Raw genomic sequence first — 24,084 nt, forward strand, 5'->3', positions numbered from 1 at the left:
AAGTATGATAGCTATTTCTCCTTGGAGATGCAAATCGGTCAAGTTCATGTAGAGATATTCTTTGAATATTTGATGGAGTATGGCGTGGGGAGAGAGATGTGACTTTTTATCATATAAATAAATGAAAAAAATTAGATAAATTACAAAGACCCTTTGATTTCTGTGGTAGGGTAACCACTTGTCAAATAGACAAATAGACAAATGACAAAATTCAGTTCAGACGTACAAGACAAGTTATATCAATTAAAATTAGGGGATTTTATGGTTCAGTTTCCCCTACCCCTCCCCCTCTATTAGGAAAAATAATCCAATTGTAACTAATCTTGCCCATGGGGCAAACAAATTGACAAGTGGTTACCCCACCATGGAAAAATTTTATCTATTGGGGGCCAACAACCTATCCTGTGGAGAGAATTTTTGAGAATGCCATACTATCATCAGAATGGGTAAATTAGTAAATACATGTTAATTTATTTTTACTAAAAATCAAAGTATGGGCATGAATAGGTGAATTACGCAAAGTTAATCCATTATCACTGTCGATTTGCTTGCCATGTGGGCAAGATTAATTACAACTGATTTGTCTTTCCTAACATAGGGCGAGGGGGTAGGGGAGATTGAACCATAAAACCCCTATCTTTGATTGCTATAACTTGTCTTATGCATCTGGAATGAATTTTGCCATTTGTCTATTTGATGTATGATAGTTATTTCTCCTTTTGAGATGCAAATTGACCAAGTTCACGCGGAAGTATTCTTTGAATCTTTGATGGAATATGGCGTGGGGAGAGAGATGTGACTTTTTATCATATGGGTCAGTGACAATTATGTTTTAACTTACAACTTCCATTTTGCAACAAAGACCTCCTCCATTAGAGTTTCACCAACTTAAAAAAAAATTCCGATTTTTTTGTTTAATTTCTTTTAAATCCTCAAAATATCCTTTTATTATTTATTTGAAGAATTTATGATTCGATTAATTTTCTAAATATAATACTAAAGTACTCTTAATTACTCTAATAGATTATTTGGAATTTGGTTGGATTTAATATTTAGATGAAATGGTTGAAGTTTATTTTTTATAAATATAAATTTAAGGTTTTGTTTGGTTTTTCTTGATTTATTGGAGAAAAGAGTGAATACTTTTTATCATGGTTTTCAAAACTGGATTGGACCGGATGGTTGGACCAGAAAACCAGGAACCAGTCACTTGATCGGTTCCGTTTTTCCCCAAAACTGGATTTTCCCAAAAACCATTGGTTTTGGTCAGCAAACCACTGACCTTGGCGGTTACCTGTTCGAACAGTTTTGATCGTTTTTTCATTTCCATTATCACTGTCGATTTGTTCTCTGAGTCAGTTTTAAAAACCTTGCTTTTTATATTTTAAGATACATTCATGTATGTGAAATGAAACAAGAATTTAAAGATACTCATTTTTCTATGTCATCGAAGTAAAACAATTCTTATTATTTTAGCTGGTTTTGTTTGGAGAAAATGGATGTAAATTTGGGTCAATTACAGTTTAAGAGAAAATGATGAGGAAAAGAAAAATAAGGAAAGTTGAGGTGAGTATTTTGGTAATTTAATGCATTCCATCATCTAAATTTATGACTAGGGGGTATTTGTCGCAAAGTGAAAGTTTAAGGAGTCTTGTTGCAAATAAAAATTTAGGGGGTAATTGTCAGTAACCTCATAGTACAAGGGGGTCTTTATAATTTACTCTTATTTAAAGCATCATTAAGGTTTTTGACAAATACTATAAACATCTCTAAGGGATTATAGCTGATAGCTGCAACTTTTGAGTTCTAATATCAATAAAGATAATCCTTTTAATATTATTTCTAAAATATGTTAATTTTTTTTTAAAATATATCAAATAAAGGCAAAAACATTGTTCATCTTCTTCCTTTTCAAACCACCGAATAAATTTCTCTCGACCAATATACATGTTTCTGGGACACCTGAATCGAGACCTCGTCCACTTCAATCCTCACATTTCCCCTGAACTTCCACTTCAATTGCTTAATCTGCAATACCCTTTTCCGATTGACACTGAAACAAAGCTTGGGCTCATTGTCACTCATGCTGCAATCACTGACAACACCTGGTTGGGCTTCCCTATTTTGGTTCTACTATATGCTTCCCTTTGAGAATCACTGACAAGAAGGGTCAATGACGACGGCAATGTAGAACCCAGATTGGGGTTTGGGGCTGAAAGCGACGAACTTGACTATGGTGAGATCCTAGTAGATTTCTACCTTCTTCTTCGTCGAATTAGCATTGCCGGAGGTGAGCGGAGCGATGACAACAACATTGGTGGATGGTGGTCATTGAGGTTTGAGAGGCTAGGGCGAAAGCAAGATGGAAAGAGCCAGAGGAAGAAAATGAATAATGTTTTTGCCCTTATTTGATATATTTTTAAAAAAATTAACCTATTTTAAAAATTATATAAAAGGGTTATTTTTTTGATATTAAGGCCCAAAAATTGCCCTTTCCAGCTATAATTAGGGTGGCAATTTTTAACCCAACCCACTGAACCCACCGAACCCGCCCATTTACTTGGCGGGTTGTGCGATCAACCCATCACCCAATTGGGTTGGGTTGTGGATAACCATTGGGTTAACCATTATAAACATAAGTATTAATTCCTTAGCATTTTTTTTTATTTTTTTCATTTGAATTAAATAATTTATAATTAATGCATTAATTTTCTATTAATAATTGACTAAATTTAGTTTTGTCTTGAATCAATACACTTCACCCAACATAAATCCTAATCAATTTGACTCGAGTTCGGACCAGTTCAACGCGATCTGACGCAATCTAGCATATATTGATCTGGGTCAACCTGAATCCAAAATAGACCTCGGGCAGGATGGTTCGGTGCCGTGTGCTTTGTTCGATTTGGGCCGTCAAGTACAAGTCAATCCAGGTCGACCCGAATCCAAAATGGTTTTGGGTGGGATGTTTTGGCCTCTGCGCTTTTGCTCGATCTGGGCCGCCCATCTGACCAATATCTAATGACCCGACTTGAATCTGGATAGACCTGATTTTACTACATTGACCCGCTTTGGTCCCAACCCCGTGTACAAACCTGATATGGTCCGCTCCAAGTCAATCCACCATTGATCCATATCTAAACGGTTCAACCACCGTTGAACCTAAGTGGTTTGGTCAAACTTGGAATTCGAATATAGTCAAATGGATTCGCTACTTGTGTAAAAATAATATGCATGCAATGTGATTTGAACATTCACCACTTCTATAAATAATAACTACAATAACCACCAAGCTACAGCCAACTTATTTAATAAGAGAGAGAGTTTGTTTTTTAAGTTCATAAATATAAGATTAAATGGGTTTGGACAGATTGGATTGGGTTAAAGTGAGTTTGAGTTAAACCCAATCCATTTAATTTTATATAAATGGATCATTAATGGATTAACTGATTAAATGGATTGGATTAAAACACAACCCAAACCAAACCCAATCCGCCGGTTGCCACCCGTAGCTATAATCCCTTTTCAAAACCAAGTGTCCGTAGGGTTCATAAATTCACTTTATGCCATGTCTTATCATTAAATTGGTCAAAATGACTCTTTCACCCTTAACGATTCTTTAAAATTTTAAAATATGTTTTCATTAAATAAAAAAGCATACTAGAAATCGTAGCATTTCATTGAAACAATTATCCTTTTATCTTTCCTTCTTTTCTCTCTTTCATTTTTTCATTTTCTTTTATCTTCCTCATTTCCAATGAATAGGAGATGGCAGTGAACCAATGGCCACACCCTCTTCTCTTCAAGTCTTCATCTTCATCTTCTCTTTTGCTTTTCCTTTCTTCTTCTTCTTCTTCTTTATAGCCTTTTCCTCTGCTACACATGAGTAAAGCACCATCTAGACCAACATAATCCGCCTCCTTTTCCCCTTCTTATTTTTGTAACTGAAAGTTCTATAAAGATTGAAATTGAAAAGAAGACTAAAGCTGATTTCATTTTTGAAAATTTACATAAAAAATTCCTTTCCTAGACTAGAACCTCTCTTTCAATGGAGATACGATTAACAACAGGACATCGACACAATAGCTATATATTCAGCAAGTTGTGAAACCAATAACAACTCTCCACATCAGTTATAAAATACATGGGGCCCACAATCATTCAATCTTAAGCAGTGGACCTCATGTATTTTATCACTGGTGTGGGGCGTTATCATTGGTTCACAGCTCGCTACATAACCAAGCGTCTAGCCAATCCAAATTCCTTTCAGTGGTAGATTCTCTGCAAGAAAAAACTCTGCACACACTCTGAAAACAAATGAAAATCTAGTTTCACATTTAAGAATATCTGTCCCTATATTTCCAATGTGTGGTTGTTTCACTATATGTGTAGAGTTTTTGCTTTTGAAAGAGGTTCATTTTAGCTTCTTAAACTCTTGGCCTCGTTTTTGGTTTATTACATCACCTAACATCATCTAGACTTGTGCTTTAGACGACCTTAAGCTTGTCTCTTCTGCTTTGCAAAGGGATGTAAAATGTTCAAAACCCTCCATGATTGAAACTTATCTTTGCATTAACTGGTGGCTCTTTTAGGCATTTTCTTTGGTAGAAAAAAAAAATTAAAGCATAAAAAAAACTCTCAATCTCTATCCAAACTTCTATTTTGGGGTAAAAAACTAATAACATATCTTTTAATAAAATGTTAAAAAAGACCCATGTGATGGAAAATTAATACTGGAGAGGTACTGGTATAATTGTGATGTAAGCATGGTTTTCAAAATTGGACTGGACGGTTGGACCAGAGAAACCGGGAACCAGTCAGGTGACCAGTTCTGATTTTCTCTAAAACTGGATTTTTTCATAAAAATTGTTGATTTTGGTCAGCAAACTGCTGACCTGGGCAGTTAATCATTCGAACCGATTTTGGCCGGTTTTCATTTTTTATTAGAATGGGACAACTGTTCAGTTCAAACGGCCGGACCGTTCGACCCGGTAACCGGACCCCTGAGCGGTTCAGTCTCCGGGTCGGTTTTAAAAACCAAGGATATAAACATTTTAAGTAGGTTTTGAAAGCAGATGGGGAATTTTAAGTATTTATGATAAATCTGAAGGGTGTTTTTAAGTGATCTTCCCTTAAATCCCGTGTCCTTCCGAAACACTCGGTAAATAAATTGTCGGTTGTCACTGCACTGGTGGAACATCAGACTTATTTTAAGTGATGCCGTTGATGGATTGACTAGAGAGGGCTGCTTCTGGTTCTGGTCTCTCTGGTAAATACGAAAAGACCAGAACGGCGACTTAATGGCCGGCCAGGGTAACAAAATTCTTGAGCCATGGCATCGTTTAGATAGGAAGGTGGTGATGGTTACCGGTGCCTCTTCAGGCCTTGGCCGCGATTTCTGCTTGGATCTTGCCAAGGCCGGTTGCAAGGTCGTGGCCGCTGCGCGACGGAAAGATCGATTGAAGTCTCTATGCGACGAAATCAATCAATTGGGCTCTACCTCGTCGTCGGAGAATGATTCGAATCCTCCCAGTCTCAGAGCTGTTGCCGTAGACCTGGATTTGAACGCTAAAGGGCCTGTTATTGAGGCTTCCGTACAGAAGGCTTGGGATGCTTTCGGTCGAATCGACGCCTTGATTAACAACGCCGGAGTTAGAGGTATTTAATCCATTCGTTCTTAGCTTTTTTAAGGCTTTTTTATAGGTGATTGGAGTGTTGATTTAATAATATATTATTTGATTTGCGTCTGCTTGCATGTTTGATGTTCTAGTTTTAGGATCATTTTGCCAGATTTCTGGAAGTTGAGGACTGATTTCACAGATACATGTATGCGCAATTCTTATTTCTGGTGATGGTTGAAGGTTATGTTGTTTGTCATCTCTCCAAACGGACCCGAGTTTTGTTTCTTGTGATGGGGCACAATTCTTGTTTCTTGTGAAGTTGATTGACTTCTCTCCGAAGTCCAAATATGGTGCCCCAACTATGGCAGTGGATGACTCATATGTGTTGGACTTAGGATTGACTATGAACATCAGAACATTTTATGATGTTACTTGGGTCCGTTTGGGAGCGCTTAATGTTTGTACGGAAATCCATCTTTTTGGAATTTCATTTAAAAAAGAAAGCAGGAAACAACGAGGAGATACAACAGCAGACTTCGACAACAAACAAGACATACCAGACCAGAAACTACCTCTACCACACAAGAAGCAACCCAACAACTAACTACAACTTGGACTTACTTACCACAACATAAAGAACTAACTACAACTAGGACTTACTTACCCAACGATTAACTAAAATCACATAGCCTTTCCATTTCTGCTATATCAACCAATCAGGTAGGAATCTGGTTCTTTAACATCAGGTTCTCGTCAAGGCCAGTGGTGGGTGCCATTTTAGCGTATTTTTACAGTAAAAGATATAACCGAGATGTCAAAAGCTTCTAAATGGTTTTACATGACCAAACTTTTCTCACCTTTAGGCTTTAAAGGCCATATCATGAAAGTCCTCCCAAATGGGCACTCGGTGATATTTGTAGTTATCTGATGTAATTCTCTGCTCATGCAAGTCAGATTTTCTCAATGGCAGAGTAAATGAAAAGAAAGACCGTGCACTCTGTTTCTACTTCTTTAAAGTGAGGAATTAGTTATTAGTTTGTTATTGTTAGGACTTGGGACTACTTACAGTGGATAAGCATGATGAGTTGTCAATATAGTGCATGTACTTGCCACATTGGCACCAGGGTTTTTTTTTTTTTTTTTGAATTGACTGGGTGCCCTGTCTCTCCTCCTTGGTAAAGCTAAACCTATATTTATTGGTATAATTGAATCATGCCATTTTCTTTTTGGAACTATTATGGAGGAAGCATGGTTCATAATTTATTGCAAATCACTGCAACAGCCTTGGCTCATAAAATGTTCAAGGTATAATTGAGACGTTTAAGTTTTTCAGAAGCTTATTTAGCTTATCCTATCTTAGTAACCTAGGTTCAATCCATCACTTCATAGTTACAATTGAGTCCTCATCAAAGCTCAATTCCAAGAACCTGGCAAAGATTGAAGAGTTGGTTTTGTGAAAATTTAAATATCTTTTACAAACTAGAACTACTTTTAGGGGTTGGTTGAGGGGCAAATGATATGATTCTTGATAAGTGAGAATGGCAAAGAAAGCTGCTGGCTTGGGTTGGAGGGGGTGGGGGTTGGTTGGTGGAATAGATGGTTCAATGATCAAGACTCTGTCTTGTATGATGTTATTCATGTTGCTAAGCTAAAAGCTTGCATTATTCACACATAATTACTGTTTTGGTAACAACTAAGAATATAAGAGAAAAGTTCTGAAACTACATCACTTATCATTTTTCCATTTCATCATGTCATGGCTTTGATTAATGCTAGCTTCTTGAGAAGGTTGCTGAGAGGGTGAGAGGGGGAGAGGGGGAGGAGCTGAGATGGGAGAATTTGTGGAGGTAGGCCGTTGGAAAAAAGTTTTGAAGATTGAATCTAAGGAACTCCTATTTGAGGAGCAGAGATTAAATGGTCAGCTGAGTTTGAAGATCAGGGAAGCAAAGAGAGGGATGGTGCTGTTAGAAGGACTGGGGGTAATTGAAGGGCTCAAGGAGTTTGTGGAAGGTGCAAGTAACAAAGGCAAGCAAAATAGTTGGAAAGAGCTTTTCTCAGAATCTGGAAGAAGGGTTGTTGTAGAGTGTAAGAGAAACCTTAAAGATTATTTTATCTCATTGACAAAATTTTTTGGCAAGGGTAGAAAGCAGATGATCTGCTTTCCAGAAGGAAGGAAGAGTCAGGGCTGGAAGGCAGTTCTTGGCGCCTTATGTGAACTGCTGAAACACATGAGTGTAAAAAGAGAAGCAATAGTTAAAAGGAAGATAAGCAGGTCTAGTAGTATGGTGAACAAGACTAAGCAAGAGACTCCTTTAGTGTTAGCTGGGGCAGGCAATTACAGAATGGGAGTAAGCATACAGAGAGGGGATTGGGAAAGTAAATTGATAGTTGAAGCTTCAGCTCCCATTCCTGACTGGAGGAAAGTTGCAGATCTGTTAACAGCAAGGTTAAAGTTGAAGAGCACATTTATTTTAACATCCTTTGAGAAGAACAAGGCTTTGCTGGATTTGCTTGAGAACAGAGTAGAAGTTGAGGCTTTAAACATCCAAGCTAAGCTTGGAAATTTCACAGTATCAAGATGGTGTCCGGGATCAAACTCCAAAGATTTATTTGTTGAAGATGGAGTGGTGGTGCATCTATTAGGTCTTCCCTTTCATTTGTGGAAGCAAGAAACTGCTGAAGCCATTGCTTTGATGTGTGGAGGATCACTAGGAGGGGCCTTTTGGGGAGACCTTCGTTCAACTTCCATTTTATTGAATGGAGTAAAACCTGAGGAGATACCTCGGAAGATAGAGGTGCTAGTCGAAAGGCAGTGCTACTCAGTGTGGCTGGCTTCATCCACTGAATCGATGCTCTGGAAGGAGGCTCGTATGGAGGGAGATGAGAAGGTTGAAGAAGAAGAGCTGTGTGGCAAGAAAGGGTTGGAGGATTCAAACAAGAAAAGCATTTTCACTAAATTGGAAAAACATTTGCTGGAGAAACAAAGGGGTAGTAGGCAGGGGGTGGGATTTTCGCGTGTGGAAGAAGTGAGCAGTTTGGAGGGTGGCAGGTCCTTTGCACAGGTTGTAACTGGCGCCAAGACTGTTCTGAATAGGGAAAAGGGGTCGGGCCAAGGAAGATTTGAACTTAAACCTGTTAGAACCAAACTGGGGTCGGGGTTGGACGCGTGCGACCTTCTTAAAAGTCATGTGAGCTCGCGGGTGCTTATAAATGGGCCAAAGCAATAGCCCATCTGGGCTGCTACTGGTATTCTTAAAGGCCCAAGCAGGCCAGCGGGCCCGATCCAGTTTGTTTATAAGGCGCATGAGCCACTAAAGAAACACGTGACTGGTGTTTTGACTATGATAGACATTGGTTTTGGTCTATCATCGTCCCCAACCGCGAGCCAAAAAGGGGAATGCACGCAGTGTCGGAAATCAGGAAAGAAGAGGGCGTTATAGTGGGTCTCCCGACGCAGCTTGAAGGAGCTTAACCCCGTGCGAGGCTTCTCAGAGAGGCCAGAGCTAAGTTTCACTAGGGGAAGAACTGAAGAGAAGAAAGAGAAGTTTGAAGGGTGGGTGCAGTGCGGTGAAGACGATGGTGAACCGTAGGACCTTTCTGTCGATGGCTCTAGCGTGGGCAGTGTAAACGATGAAGGCAATTGTGCTGGAGGTGATATGGAAGGGTGGAATATTGCAAGATTATTCCAGGGTGGAGACTGCAATCGGATTATCTCATTCCCAAGACCACAGAGTGCACAAGGTTTTTCAGAAGGGGAAAACCAGGAGAACCGAAAGTAGAGCATGAATATGCTATCTAGGGGTGACCCAGGGGTAGAGTGGAAAGATCACCAGGTTGACCAAAGGACAAAAGTACTTCCCAACCAACTTAGGAAGACAATTGGTTACCAACCTTCGGAACAAGAGAAGGAGGTCGGGAGCAGTCCTATTCTAGCTTGTCCTTCAGTCCCAGGTAACCATGTGATTTCGGTTTGTGATACTAATGTGTCTCCTGTGTCTTTGGTTCCAGATTCCGTTCCTGTACCATGTCCTGTAGCCCATGAATATGCAGCCGAGCTAGTAGGCGGGCTCTCTGAGGAGGGGGAGAGGGGAAGGAAGGATTGTGGGAAGGTGCGGGAAGAAAGGTATAGAAGTGGACAAGTGTGGGAAATCATTGAAAGCGTGTTTAAGGATGTGGAAGGGCAGCTAATATGGAGGAGGGAAGGGGAGGAAGGAAGAGAGGAGGGATAGGAATGAGGGTAGAGATGGAGAGGGTTACGGGGAGAAAGCAAGGAAGGAGGGAAAGGGGAGGAAGGTTGGAGAGGAAAGAACTGAGGTGGGACTAGAGGAGAGGAAGGAAAGGCAGGTGGACAGAGATGAAGGGGATTCTGTAGGAAGGGTAGGGGTGGTGGAATCGATGAGAGAAGACACGATAGCAGAATTTGTAGGGAAATTGGGCTATAGGCTAGAGGATTTGAACAAGTTGAAAGAAAGCTTACAGAAGAGGAAGATGCAGATCATAACAAAGAAGAGGAGGTTGAGTGAAGTAGAGAGACTAAAGAGAGATGTAGAAGGAGATAAGAACCTTGAGGTAAAAGGAGATAGAAGGAAAGGGGGAAAGTAGCGGGTAGGAGGCGAGGGGTTTGTAAAAGAAGCGGAATGAAGATTCTTAGTTGGAATGTGAGGAGAATTGGGAGTGCGAAGAAGAGAGCAACAATAAAAGAGGTAATAAGACGGTATGACCCAGACATTGTGCTGTTGCAAGAGTCTAAGAGAATGGAGTTTAGTGACAAATGGGCAAGGAGTGTATGGAAAGCCAGGGGATTAGCTGGGTGGCGGCTCCATCGTGGGGTGCTTCTGGGGGGATTGTAACAATGTGGTAGAGGGATGTGGTTGAAGGGATGGAGGAGTTGATCGGAATGTACTCGGTTTCCATGAAGTTTAAGCAGCAAGAGGATGATTATATGTGGGTGCTCACAATTGTTTACGGACCGAATGATTACAGAGAGAGAAAGGAGCTGTGGGAGGAACTGGCTGATGTTAGAGGTTTGTGGGATGGGCCTTGGTGCATGGGTGGGGACTTCAATGTGATAAGGTTCTCGAAAGAGTCCAATAAGATTAACTAGAGGGTGACAAAAAGCATGAGGAAGTTTAACAGTTTTGTGGATGACTTTGAGCTTAAAGAGATTCCTCTAGCGCATAAGGCATTTACATGGTCAAATCTCCAATCTAGACTCATTTGCTCTAAGTTGGATAGATTCCTGTTCTCTTTGGATTGGAAAGAACATTGGGGAACTTTGGATGCTAGAGCTCTCCCAAGGGTGACCTCGGATCACTGGCCCATAGTGTTATGCAAGGAGGAAAGAAGGTGTGGAGGTCCTACCCCCTTTAGATTTGAAAATATGTGGTTACTGCATCTAGGGTTTACTAACAAAGTGAGGGAATGGTGGCATGAGTGTAACCTGCTGGCGGAGTGGGAGGGGATAAAATTCCATAAGAAACTACAATTCTTGAAAGCAAGAATTAAGGAGTGGAACTTGATGGAGTTCGGGAGGACAAAAGAAAGAAAGGGTGACTTGATGAAGAAGATTGAAAGCCTTGACTTTAAAGAGGAAAGGGGAGAATTTGGAGAGGAAGACAATGACCTCAGGAGAGAATTGAGAAGACAGTTAGAGGATTGCTTGCACAAGGAGGAAATTAGCTGGAGGCAAAAATCTTGGTGTAAATGGCTGCAAGAGGGAGATAGAAACACTAGGTATTTCCACTCTCTAGCAGATGGCAGGAGAAGGAAGAACTTTATCTCCAAATTGGTAGTAGATGGAGCTGAGTTAGTACAAAAAGAGGAGATTGCCAGGGCCTGTGTGGAGCATTTCAAATCTATTCTAAGAAGACCTGTGAGTAGAAGGGTGTGGGTAGAAGGTTTGGATTGGCCAGATGTAGGGGTGGAGAACAGGAGAAGGATGGAAAGAATCTTTAATATAGAAGAGATCAAGGAGGCTGTGTTTTCTATGGATAGAACAAAAGCTCCAGGGCCAGATGGGTTTACAATGGCTTTTTATTAGGATTGTTGGGATATTTTGAAAGATGATCTCTTGCGGGTGTTTGAGGAGTTTTTCAGGAGAGGAATTGTCAATTTGGGTGTGAACTCTACATTTATAGCCTTAATTCCCTAAAAGAAAGATGCATCCCACCTGAAGGATTTTAGTTCAATAAGCTTGGTGAATAGCTTGTACAAGATCTTTGCAAAAGTGTTGTCTTTGAGGTTGAAGAAGGTAATGCCGGATATCATTGAACACTATCAAGGAGCTTTTGTGAGTGGAAGACAAATTACAGACCAGATTTTAACTGCTAATGAGAGTGTGGAGAACTTTAAGAGGGATAAGAAGAAGGGAGTAGTCTGTAAGCTGGACTTGAAAAAGGCTTATGACTTGGTGGACTGTGAGTTTTTGAGGAAAGTTTTAACCAAATTCGGGTTTGGGGCTAGATGGTGTAAGTGGATCATGGGTTGTGTCCGGAATTGTCATTATTCAGTGCTAGTGAACGGGACAGTGGTAGATTTCTTTCCAGCCAGTAGGGGTATAAGACAAGGAGACCCCCTTTCTCCTTTCTTGTTCATTTTAATTGCGGGGGTTTTGGGGAAATTGATTCATAGAGCAGATTCTAGGGGGCTCATTAGAGGTTGGAGGGTTGGGAGGATGGAAACCCCCCTCACACATTTACAGTTTGCTGATGACATGATTCTGTTTTGTGAAGGTGGTAATGTGAGGTTTATCAGGAATTTAAAGTCGGTGATACAACTGTTTGAGCAACTGTCCAATTTGAAGGTTAACATTGGGAAAAGCTGTGTAGTGGGGGTGAATTTGGAGGAGGGAGAGATCAGGGAGAGTGCTGAAGTGCTGGGGTGTGAAGTCACGGGGTGGCCTCTGAACTATTTAGGATTACCATTAGGTGATAATCCCAAGAGAGAGCTTCTGGAACCCGGTGATGGAAAGGTTTGAAAAAAGATTGGTATCCTGAAAAAAGAATTACCTCTCTCTTGGCGGGAGAATTACATTAATTAAGGCCACACTTGCTAACTTACCCATCTTCTTCATGTCGGTGTTTAAAATCCTAGTGAAGATTGCTAACAGTTTAGAGAAGTTAATGAGAGATTTCCTGTGGGAGCCAGGAGAAGAGAAGGGGGATCATAGAGTTAGCTGGGAAATAGTGTGCAGGAGTAAGTCGTGTGGTGGTTTGGGGCTTGGGAGTATTAGGAGAAGGAATATGACTCTGTTGGGGAAGTGGCTGTGGAGGTTTCTTATGGAGAAGGAGAAGCTATGGGCTAAAATAGTCGCGAGTATTCATGGGCTGGAGCACAGCGGATGGGACACTGGAATCGGAGCTAGGATCACAAGCAACTCTCCTTGGAAAGCCATTCATGACCTGCTTCCAGTTCCTAATATTAGGTATGACTTGAATTCCGGTAACTCCATAAAATTTTGGCAACAAACCTGGGTGGGGAGCGCCCCTCTAAAGGATCAGTTTCCGTCTTTGTACGTTCTTTTTGATTTGAAAAATGAGCCGATCTCGTCTTTCACCACCCTGTCCTCTTCCACTTCTGGGATTGGGTGGAACTTGGGTCTAAGAAGGGATTTGAGGGATTCCGACTTTGATAGTATTTCGAGCCTTCTTGCACTTCTTGATAACGTTGTCTTAGACCCCACTAGGGCGGATTCTAGAATTTGGACACCTAACCCCAATGGCATTTTCTCTTGTGCTTCATTCTTCAAAGTCTTTAGTCAGTCCACCAGTCCTACCCTGTCCCCTTTTCCTGTTGGCGAGGTTTGGTGCAGAGCTATACCTCCTAGGGTTGGTAGTTTTTGTTGGGAGGCCTATCTGGAATGAATCAACACTGGTGATCTACTCCAAAAGAAGAGACCCAATACTTGCTTGTCACCTCAGTGGTGTGCTCTGTGTAAAGCAGATGGGGAGACTGGTTTTCACCTAATGGTGTCGTGCCACTTCGGGAGGTCATTGTGGGATTGGGCTTTCTCCTTATTTGGATGCAGCTGGAATTCCCCATCAGACATGTAGGGCCTTTTCGCCCCCTCCTTCTGCAAGTGGCGATTAAAAAGGGGAAGGACAATGTGGAGAGGACTAAGGGCTGCAGTATGTTGGACACTGTGGGAAGAAAGGAACTCCAGGATATTCTTAGAAACTCAGAGAGGGACAACAGATTTGAGGGCTATCAAACAGTTTAGGGCGGTACAGTGGCTGAAATCTCTGGAAACATTCACAGATTACACTGTGGATGACATGTTGAGGAAGTGGGGTGAAATTGCAAGTTGCACGCAGACCAAGTCAGTTATGAGTGTGGCTTGGACCCCCCCCCCCACACCTAGCGGATTCTTGAAATTAAACTTTGATGGATGTAGTAGGGGAAACCCGGGACAATCAGGGATCGGGGGTGTTTTTAGAGATGAAAATGGGGTCATCTCTGCTATGTTCTCAGGCCCAATTGGAGTGGGTGACTCCCATAGAGCTGAGATATGTGCATTTATGGAAGGAGCCCGGAAAGATAAGGAATTGAGCATCAAGAAACTTATAATTGAAGGGGATTCAGAGGTGGTGATAGGGTGGCTGACCAAAGAACAAAATGATCTTTGGAAGTATAACAATGAGAAGAGGAAATTCAAATGGCTGGTGCGGGAGAAGAGGAAGTATAATAATTCCCTAGTTGACGGTTTAGCAAAACAAGGGGCAGAAAGGGATTCCTTGTTTTGGGCTAAGTTGTAATGTTAGTGTCCTTGTATCTTTGTATTTTCTTCTTTCCTTTCTTGAAGTTCTTTGTGACTCTTGGAAGATAAGTGTGTTTGTCTTCCACTTGTAAATTTTCTACTGATGAATTAATGAAAGTGTTATTGATCAAAAAAAAAAAAAAATTAATGCTAGCTTCTTGTGATTTCAAGTCAAGCACTCACCACCCAAGATATGGGTGTGCTGAGTGCAAGGCCATTTCATGACAAAAAGCCTTACATGGATAAACAAACCCATGTTATTGGCATAGGAAATTTCTAAAAAGTCCAGTCCCTCTATGGCTTTCAGATGAAAACATTGTTTCAATCACTTCATGTCAGCTACTTATATAATTGGAGGAGATATTTGGAAAAATTCAGGGGCATGAAAGGGCATTTTTTTAAATCAAAGCCATTTTCAGAACCCCACGTTGTATGTATGTTTAAATTACATGAGAATTCAATAGTTTTTTTTTCCACTTTACTAAATTGCCAGGGCATTTTGAGATGAAAAATGCTTCCAGGCACATTCTGAGTTTTTTGTTGCTTTTTTAAATGAAAACAGGAAAGAACCTTTACAGTAGGAATGCCTGAAATGGTTTATTGTAAGATCTACCAGTTAAGGTCCACATGCACTTTGAAGGATCTGTCATAGTCTATAAAATTTGGATTTCCCTTAATTGGACTAAAATCCAGATTATGGTCTGATCAGTCGGCAAACCTAATAATTAAGATATGACTAGGAATGGGAAATTAATTAAGATGATGGTCAAAAGATGGTGCAATGTTATGCTAAAAATTTTTCTAGACTGATGATGTCAATGTTTTAGATGGTGGGGAATTTTGTTAAATAAGGCTGCAGTTTTTAATAAAAGAAATGCTAAATAGGGTTCCTGGTTTCTGAAAGTTAACCGTTTCGCTTAATATAGGTTTTCATATTTTTCAAGGAAGTCCATCAGGATAGGTAGCTTTTCATGGATATGTTTGATATATAGCCTCGCAAATGACAATGAAAAAAAATATTGCCTTACAAACCACTTCTGAAAGAAATGGTGGTGTATACCAAATTTTACTTGATTCCTTCAGGAGTTCTTAGTTAGATAACCTGTCTGAGGAACTCAGGTTCAATACACAGAAACAATATAAGTGGCTTTTCATGGATTTACTTTTAGCATTTCACAGCCAAGTACCAACTTTTAGCATTTCTGCTGCACTGACCCAGTAAACTACCAAGTACCAACTGGTTTCCTGGTTCTATTCTTTTCTACACCTACAATAATAGTTTCTGGCATTTAATGTCCCATAGATTGCTCTCTGTTTGTTACTTTAGGTGTATTGTCCTTTTAGTTGAGTCTTATGTTTTCCTTTTCCTATGTTCTAGGGGTCATTGCTTGGTGTAATGGGTAAAATCTTGGGCTGGCAAATGGGAGAACATGGGTTTGAGTCTGAGGCAGTCACTTTTAGGGGTGTAACTTGGGCTGGCATTTTTATTACCTTGTGTCTGATATACTATTAAGTTTGATGGGTAAAATAAAAGAGAAAAGCTCATATCAGTTAATTGATTGTCATTATTTTGGCTCAACCGCTCATTGTCTTGTATGCATGCAAGCAGATAGTTCTATGGCCATCATTGATTTTGTACCTAACCAAATCAGTTTGGATGGATATGTTTTCTATTCTCTACCCACTGAATTAGAGGTTTTCTATCTTCTCCAAGACCATCTTGAAGTAATTTCTTCTAGCCAATGGTAGGAATTACCAACTAGCCTGATTTTTAGGATGTGAGTTCACCGAAGACAGATCATCGGTCCTAATATGACCTAGTGTGTCATGTTTCACCAAATCATCTAGCAGGTTCAAAGTACTGCCTCTCCCAAGACCTGCCTATGTTTTTGCATCTGTTAGGTTTATCTGCATCTATTGACTTTTAATCTATAGGACCATTAGCATCTAAATGCAGATTACCGCAAATATCTGATGCCTTTCCTGTAAAATCTTTTTGAGCCCGTTTTATCATGATGGAAAATAAGAATAATACCTTTTTGATCCTTTTCTTTGTGAATTGTGATGCTCTTTTTCCCCTTACCTTTTGTTTGTGCTTGGTATTGATTTGAGTCTTCACTTGTATATCAAGTTATTCTCCAATAAAATTTCTTTCTTTTGTATTTTATTATTATAATATCTTTTGGGGGTTGGGGGGGGGTGTTGCTCCTGGAGAAAGGTGTGGTGTGACATAGCATCTTTCTAGTTTGTTGGTGACAAGCAGTTTGATCATTGTTTTCTCGCAACTCTCTCTCTCTGTTTAGTGGTTATACTAATTCTCCAATTACCAATTTGATACACATTTCTTAATTTCTCTGTGTATTAAACTTCCATGCTATGTGTGTATCAGGTGGGGCAGTGACTTCTCTGCTGGATTTCCCCGAAGACGAATGGAACAATATTGTCACTACTAATTTAACAGGAACTTGGCTAGTATCAAAGTATATAGGTAGATGCATGCGCAACACTAATCAGAAAGGATCAATTATTAATATTACATCTATAGCTGGCCTTAACCGTGGACAATTACCCGGAGGTGTTCCTTATGTTGCTTCAAAGGCTGGACTGAATGCCCTGACAAAGGTAAGAATTAATTGACTATAGAACAACATAAGTTTTCAATATTAGGATTGCATGTACTAGAAATGAATCAGCATAATGTTGCTCTTATTTTTTGGCATCTTTAATTTTTGCTGAAGCGATTAAGTTCATTGAGCTGTATGATAAATATGGGCATATTGATACGTTTACAATTTCTGCTGTGCTGGAAGTAATTTAAAGTAGTTTATGGGAGAAAAGAACTTATTAATGCTCTATAAGAATCCTGTATATCATCAGAATTTGTATGCCTTACAAGTTGAAGGGGCTAGAAGGGCCAGGGGTAGACCAAAAAGGACTTGTTGAAGTAGTTGGAAATGACTAAAGTGCCCATAATTTAACAATGGACATGGCATTAAATAGAACGGAACAGCAAAACAGGATTCACGTTTTGCTGACCCCATATTAGTTGGAACATTATGGACGATTGATTCTATTGGGTCCTTGAGTCTAACCCAATGTATATGAATGTTGTTTTGAGGTGTGGTGGGGTTTGACACCGACTTTTCCACCTTGAAAGTTAAGGGGTGTTTATAGACCTATGATGCAATAGTGAATTGGCATGAGCTGTTTGGTGTTTCCATAATGTCGTCTCTTGTTATCATTTTCATCTGTCATCACGCATGTTTGAAAGTTGATTGTGTATTTGTTGAAATCCAGAAATGAAAGCGAAAATATGGTCTGCTTGTCAAATTCAGGTCATGGCTTTAGAGTTGGGACAGCACAATATCAGGGTGAACGCAATAGCACCTGGATTGTTTAAATCTGAGATTACTCAGGGACTTCTGCAGAAAGAGTGGATCAACGAAGTGGCCAGAAAAACTGTTCCGCTGAGAACATTCGGCACAACAGACCCAGCACTTACATCACTTATCCGGTATTTGATCCATGATTCCTCATATTACGTTACGGGCAACATATTCATTGCTGATGCCGGGGCTACCCTTCCAGGCGTCCCCATCTTCTCTTCTCTTTAATTCTGAAATTTATTTTGCATAAGCATGATTTACTACAACTTTTCGATACCTATATGTTTTAAGTGATATCAAGATGTACTAGTTAATTGAAGATCTGATTAGCTGAACTTGATAGCTGTTTTATGGGCTGTGGGACCAATCTTCCCTACTAGCCATAAATGCAATTGAGAGACTGAGTGGTTGTGGGCTATATGCACCTTGTGACTAGCTTGGAACAAAACGATTGGTTTCGCAGACTCAGGTAAATCAGTTCTCAGTTAACTGGTGGTCATTAAAGAGGTCACCGGTGCGGGTCTCTAAAAAGAAGATTAATGTCATGAAGTGTGATGAATGAATGATATGTTACACATACTATTTTTATCTATACCCCTTATTAATATGTTTATTGCCAAAAAGATTTTGAATAATTGGGTTTGGATTGGACACACCTAGGCCCGAAAGATTCAAAGATTTAGTCATTTTAGAAAGAATGCAAATACAAATATGCATGGTTTTTAAAACCGAACTGGTCAGGGGTCCGGTTACTGGGTTCAACAGTCTGACTGTTCGAACCAAACGCTTGGCCCATTCAGACAATAAAAAAAATAAAAAATTCAAAAAAAAGGATCAAAACCGTTCAAATGGTTAATTGCCCGGTTCAGTGGTTTGCTGACCAAAATCAATGGTTTTGGGGGGAAATCCACTTTTGGGGGAAAACAGAACTGGTCAGGTGATTGGTTCCGGTTTTTCCGATCCAATCTGATTTTGAAAACCATGCAAATATGTATTGTGGGAAGAATGCAAATACAAAAATATGGACACTCCAAGACCTTGTATACAGTATTTCTAAACCATATATTAGCTCAGTTTAGAAGGGGTAAAATCTTGTATTTTGTATGTATTTACATTGTACATATTTGTATTTGTACTCTTTCCAATCTGATCTTTCTGAATCGTTATATGCAAATCAAAAGGTAAATTTCGTTTTCTTATTAGTAATGTCTCTTATGCATAAAAGGACATCAATCAAGGCATTAATTTAATTAATGGCTATGCAAATTGCAAATGAATTATGAAATCGATAGTCCTCTTTAAAGGTACATAGGTATAGGGTCGCGTCCAAGTTTGAATTATATTCCAATACCTTTATATTCCATTTTTTTTATATGATTGAATCAAGACAAAATTTATGGTGTATGATAAGCGATCAGCGATAAAATGACATGTTACAACTAACATTTTATTTTAACAATGTTAAAGTGTTGATGGTAAATGTACACTGATTCAATGTTAAATATATTCCCAATCCAGTTTGATGCAATTTAATAATATACGAACCAATGAACATTGACATTTGTTTTTAAATTTTTTTGTTTAAATAAAAGTGTTATCTATCAGTAAAGGTAGTTTGGGTGTTAGCATATTTACTAATGAGTTGTTAGTTTCAAGTGATGTAATTTTATTAATGAGAAAAATTGCAAGAAAAAAACTCCGGCACTGCCTTAACTTTCAAGATAACGGAACATGACGTATAGACTGGTGGCGCTCTGGTCAATGGAACGCGTTGTCTGAGGACACTGCAGCCTCCGTCTGTATGCAGCCTCTGTCTGTCTGTGTAACTTTTTGCTCTGGGGACACGGCAGGCAACCACTTCCACGGTCCAACGCAATTGCAATTGACTTCCAACAAGTCCATAGTGAAGTCAATCAATAAAATTTTTTCTGATACTCTCTGTGTAAGAAAACAGGCGATAATGTAATTGTAGACGACTGTACCACCTTCGATTCAATGGCTTCTGCTGCCACTCTTCATCTTCTCTTCCTCTTGCTTTCTCTTCCTCTTCTACCCATTTTTGTATTCTCTCAAACCAACGTGACCGTGGGTTTATCCCTCTCCGCTGCTGACAACAGTTCTAGCTGGCGCTCACCCTCCGGCGAGTTTGCATTCGGGTTTCGCCGTCTAGCTAACACCAACCTCTATCTGCTTGCCATTTGGTTCGATAAAATACCTGAGAAAACCATAGTTTGGTATGCTAACGGAGATAAGCCTGCACCAGAAGGATCAAAAGTCGAGCTTACCAGCGACCAACTTGTGCTCAATGATCCTCAAGGCCAATTGATATGGAAGCAGCCTGACTCTCCACCAAACGCTGCCATCTCTTATGGTGCCATGCTCGACACTGGAAACTTCGTCCTCCTACCTGGTCCAAATTCTGGCTATGCATGGGAGAGCTTCAACAGTCCCACTGACACCATCTTGCCCACACAAACATTGCAGCTGGGTGGCCAGCTTTCCTCTCGACAGACGGGAACCAACTACTCCAGGGGAAAGTTCCAGCTCCGCTTTCTCGACGATGGGGAACTCGTGCTTAATACCGTAGGCTTGCCGACCAGCTTTTCTTATGGTGGCTACTACGTTAGTGGCACGAAAGCTCAAGATCCAACAGATTCTGGTTATCAATTGGTGTTTGACGAATCTGGATACATGTATATACAGCGAAGAAACGGACAGAAATTTGATTTCAACAAAACAACGATACCCCAAATCCCAAATTACTATCACAGGGCAACGCTTGATTATGATGGGGTCTTCGTTCAATATTACCGCCGGAGGACGGCGATGCAAGCTGGCAACAATTGTGGACAATTCCTGATAACATTTGTCTCGGAACTTTGAATGATTTGGGAAGTGGAGTCTGTGGATATAACAGCTACTGTATGCTAAAAGATAGCCGGCCTAGTTGTAACTGCCCCAGCAGATATTCCCTCGTGGATCCAAATAACCAGTTAAGTGATTGCAAACCAGACTTCTTACCAGATTGTATCGCGGAAGATGGATCAGGAAACAAAGAGGAGGAATTTCAGTTCCAGGTGTTGGATAGAATTGATTGGCCGACATCTGATTATGGAAGATTGGAGCCCATGAATCAATCAGAATGCCAAAATTCTTGCTTGCACGATTGCCATTGTGCGGTTGCCATCCACAGAGGCCAGACATGTTGGAAGAAAAAGCTTCCACTCTCTAACGGGAGGTTCAAAGAGGATGACACTGCAAAAGCACTTGTTAAAATTAGAGTAACTGCTCCTCCTCCACCACCTTCTTCTCGCAATAATACTCATTGTCCTATAATTCCAGACGCAAAAGGGAAATATGAGAATAAGACATTAATCCTTACTGGGTCTCTGCTTTTGGGTAGCTCCGTATTTGTTAATTTTCTGTTTGGAGCTGCATGTCTTGTTCTTTTCACAAATCGCAAGAAACTGAAAACAGTTGAACCAGAAATCAGCGTCTTGGAAACAAACCTGCGTTCTTTTACTTACAAGGAGCTTGAAGAAGCTGCCCAAGGATTTAGTGAAGAGATTGGTAGGGGTGCCTTCGGCATTGTTTATAAAGGGGTATTGGGAACACGTTCTAGATGTCTGGTCGCAGTGAAGAAGTTAGACAAAGTGGTTCCAAAGGGGGAGGAAGAATTCAAAACTGAAGTGAGAATCATCGGTCGGACCCATCACAAGAACCTAGTGCAATTACTTGGATATTGTATGGAGGGACAGCAGCGGCTATTGGTGTATGAGTTCATGAGCAATGGCACTTTAGCAAGCTTTCTTTTTGGAATTATGAGGCCTGATTGGAACCAACGAGTTCAGATTGCTTTTGGTATCGCGAGAGGACTCGTTTACTTGCATGAAGAATGCAGCACCCAGATCATCCATTGTGACATTAAGCCCCAAAACATACTTCTGGATGACCATTTCACGGCCAGGATTTCTGACTTCGGATTGGCGAAGCTTTTGATGACTAATCAGAGTCGAACTCTTACATCCATCAGAGGAACCAAAGGGTACGTCGCACCTGAGTGGTTCCGGAACATGCCAATCACCGTCAAGGTGGACGTATATAGTTTTGGGGTCATGATGCTGGAGATCATCTGTTGCAGGAAAAGCGTCGATCAGGAGACGGTGGCCGATCATAGAGTAATTTTAACAGATTGGGCTTGCGATTGCTATCAACAGGGAAGGTTAGATGAGCTGGTGGAGAACGATATGGATGCAATGAATGATATATGTCGTCTAGAGAGGTTAGTGAGGATTGCGATATGGTGCATTCAAGAGGAGCCATCGCTGAGGCCCACGATGAAGAAGGTCATTCAGATGCTAGAAGGCATTGTCGAAGTTCCTCTACCGCCATGTCCTTATCCTTATAGCTCTGTTAATTAGTTGAAAGCAGAAATCATGATCGACCCCTGTTACTACGTTCCAGGCAACAAATTCATGGTTGACTCTGGGATTACACTTACAGGAGTCCCCATCTTCTCTTCCCTTTAATTCTGAAATCTATTGTATATCTCCTATGTAACCACAATTATGCATTCTTTCAGTTGACTTTTTTTCCTATTCTTTGGGTGACTTTAGTATTCGAATGACTTGTATATAATCTTTGCTTACCTTCTTTCTACTGTATAAAAAAAAATCATAGTATGTAAAATTATATAAAATATTAAATGTATCAAATATCATGGTTTTTAAAACTGAACCGGTCAGGGGTCCGGTTACTGGGTCGAGCGGTTCGATTGTTCGAATCAAACGCTCAATTCATTCTGACAAAAAAATAAAAAATGGTCAAAACCATTGAAACGATTAACTGCTTGGTTCAACGGTTTGCTGACCAAAATCAACGATTTTAAGAAAAAAATCTGGGTCAAACAGTTTAGTTCTTTGACCACCCGGGTCAGTGGTTTTTGACCAATTCAACGTCTTTTTTAAATATAAAGAAAGCGGTCCATTCCAAAAGTACCAAAACTGAACCCTGAGCCATGACCAATTCCTAGGTTAAACAATCTAATCGTTTAGTCTGGATCCAATTTTCAACATGGTGGATGGTACAACCACAGGGCTGTCAATAGACCAGGTCTCGTTTGGGACAACCAGTACTATTCCCGAATGATAATTTAATTGGGACAAAACATAGCCCAAGACTGTCTTAATTAATAATTGGGATAATTGGGTCTGACCCAATAGATCCATATATATATATATATATATATAGTTTTATGCAAACAATAATTTAAAATTTGATTTTTGATAATATAACTTTAATAAAATGACAATAAAAATAACAAATTATTTACATGTTAATAAATCAAGTATTTTTAAACAAAATGAGTTGTTATATTATCTATCAAATTTACTTTTAGATATAAAATGTAATAGAAATTACAAAAAAAAAACTAGAAAATCATTATATTTTATTTACAAAATAATTGATTTGAGTCTGACTCGACCAGTTCAGAACAAGCAAGAACCAAAAATGATGTAATCGTTTCAGGTACAACCAGCCCTACACAGCCAAGCTAAACCGAAAAAATCTAAATGGGCTACACTATTTCCGTTTGGTTCGTGGAAATAGGGGTGTGGAATCAGAATCAGTGCAACTGTTTGGTTGGGCGGAATCGGAGGCATTCCCCAATTTCGATTCCGATTTTAATTTCGACTGTGAGTCTGTGAACCAAATGGGCCCTTGATAGGTCCACGGTCCATCCTTTTAGTTGAATCAATCAATCAACTGTCATAAATTGGCATTAGACATTTTAGATTTTAGACTTCTCCAATAGAATCAAATTCAAAAATAGTTAGTTTTGTTCAAGAAAGAAATCAAGAAACAAGTTACCCGGCGCCGGTATCCTCTTGCAAACTCGACCTTTGCCTTTTACTTGACCTCAGATGTAAGACATCGATTGTCGACTCTCTACCTGCAGGCTGCAGCAACGCTTTCTTTATCTTTTTCACTGACGTGTTCGAATGTAGGATTTGTGAATTTTGTGTCAACGAAAATCCCATATGGCTTTTGCTATAATGGGAGTATGTTTAGTCTGAATTTTGGGGTCTTCTTTCCAGGCAGCAACTAATACTATGGAGCGACACTTGATTTTGATGGATTAAAATTCACACAATATGCTCACCCAAAGAACTCTATTGGAAATAAGAAATGGTCTGTTGTGTGGAAAATCCCTGATGATGTCTGTGTGGCCAGGATAATGTATTGGGCAACGGCGTTTGTGGGTTTAATAGCATTTGCAATCTTACTGCAGAAAAGAGGCCTGATTGTTGATTAATGCCCA

General features: G+C 40.0%; 1 protein-coding gene and 1 pseudogene across 2 annotated transcripts; both read left to right on the plus strand.

Moving 5' to 3' along the window:
* Nucleotides 1–5,060: 5,060 nt before the first annotated feature.
* LOC148844679 (uncharacterized) lies at nucleotides 5,061–18,180 on the plus strand. The gene is made up of 3 exons (XM_088956363.1): nucleotides 5,061–5,658; nucleotides 16,766–16,998; nucleotides 17,712–18,180. Exons 1-3 carry the CDS (start codon nucleotides 5,301–5,303, stop codon nucleotides 17,988–17,990), a joined length of 870 nt encoding a protein of 289 aa, XP_088812489.1. The 5' UTR covers nucleotides 5,061–5,300; the 3' UTR covers nucleotides 17,991–18,180.
* A 1,236-nt stretch (nucleotides 18,181–19,416) lies between these two features.
* Nucleotides 19,417–22,343, plus strand: LOC148844680 (G-type lectin S-receptor-like serine/threonine-protein kinase LECRK3; annotated as a pseudogene). The gene has a single exon (XR_016102622.1). The product of XR_016102622.1 is annotated as a G-type lectin S-receptor-like serine/threonine-protein kinase LECRK3 (transcript).
* Nucleotides 22,344–24,084: the final 1,741 nt, after the last annotated feature.

Source organism: Nelumbo lutea, chromosome 7 (assembly GCF_056320005.1).
Source record: "Nelumbo lutea isolate HS-2025 chromosome 7, American lotus-T2T, whole genome shotgun sequence".
In the NCBI taxonomy this organism is placed as follows: Eukaryota; Viridiplantae; Streptophyta; class Magnoliopsida; order Proteales; family Nelumbonaceae; genus Nelumbo; species Nelumbo lutea.

Bases quoted from the DNA above. Each gene is read 5' to 3' on its own strand.
- LOC148844679 (XM_088956363.1), top strand. From the start codon at position 5,301: ATGGCCGGCCAGGGTAACAAAATTCTTGAGCCATGGCATCGTTTAGAT. The intron at 5,659-16,765 runs GTATTTAATCCA...TGTGTGTATCAG, and splicing joins TAACAACGCCGGAGTTAGAG to GTGGGGCAGTGACTTCTCTG. The intron at 16,999-17,711 runs GTAAGAATTAAT...TGTCAAATTCAG, and splicing joins GACTGAATGCCCTGACAAAG to GTCATGGCTTTAGAGTTGGG.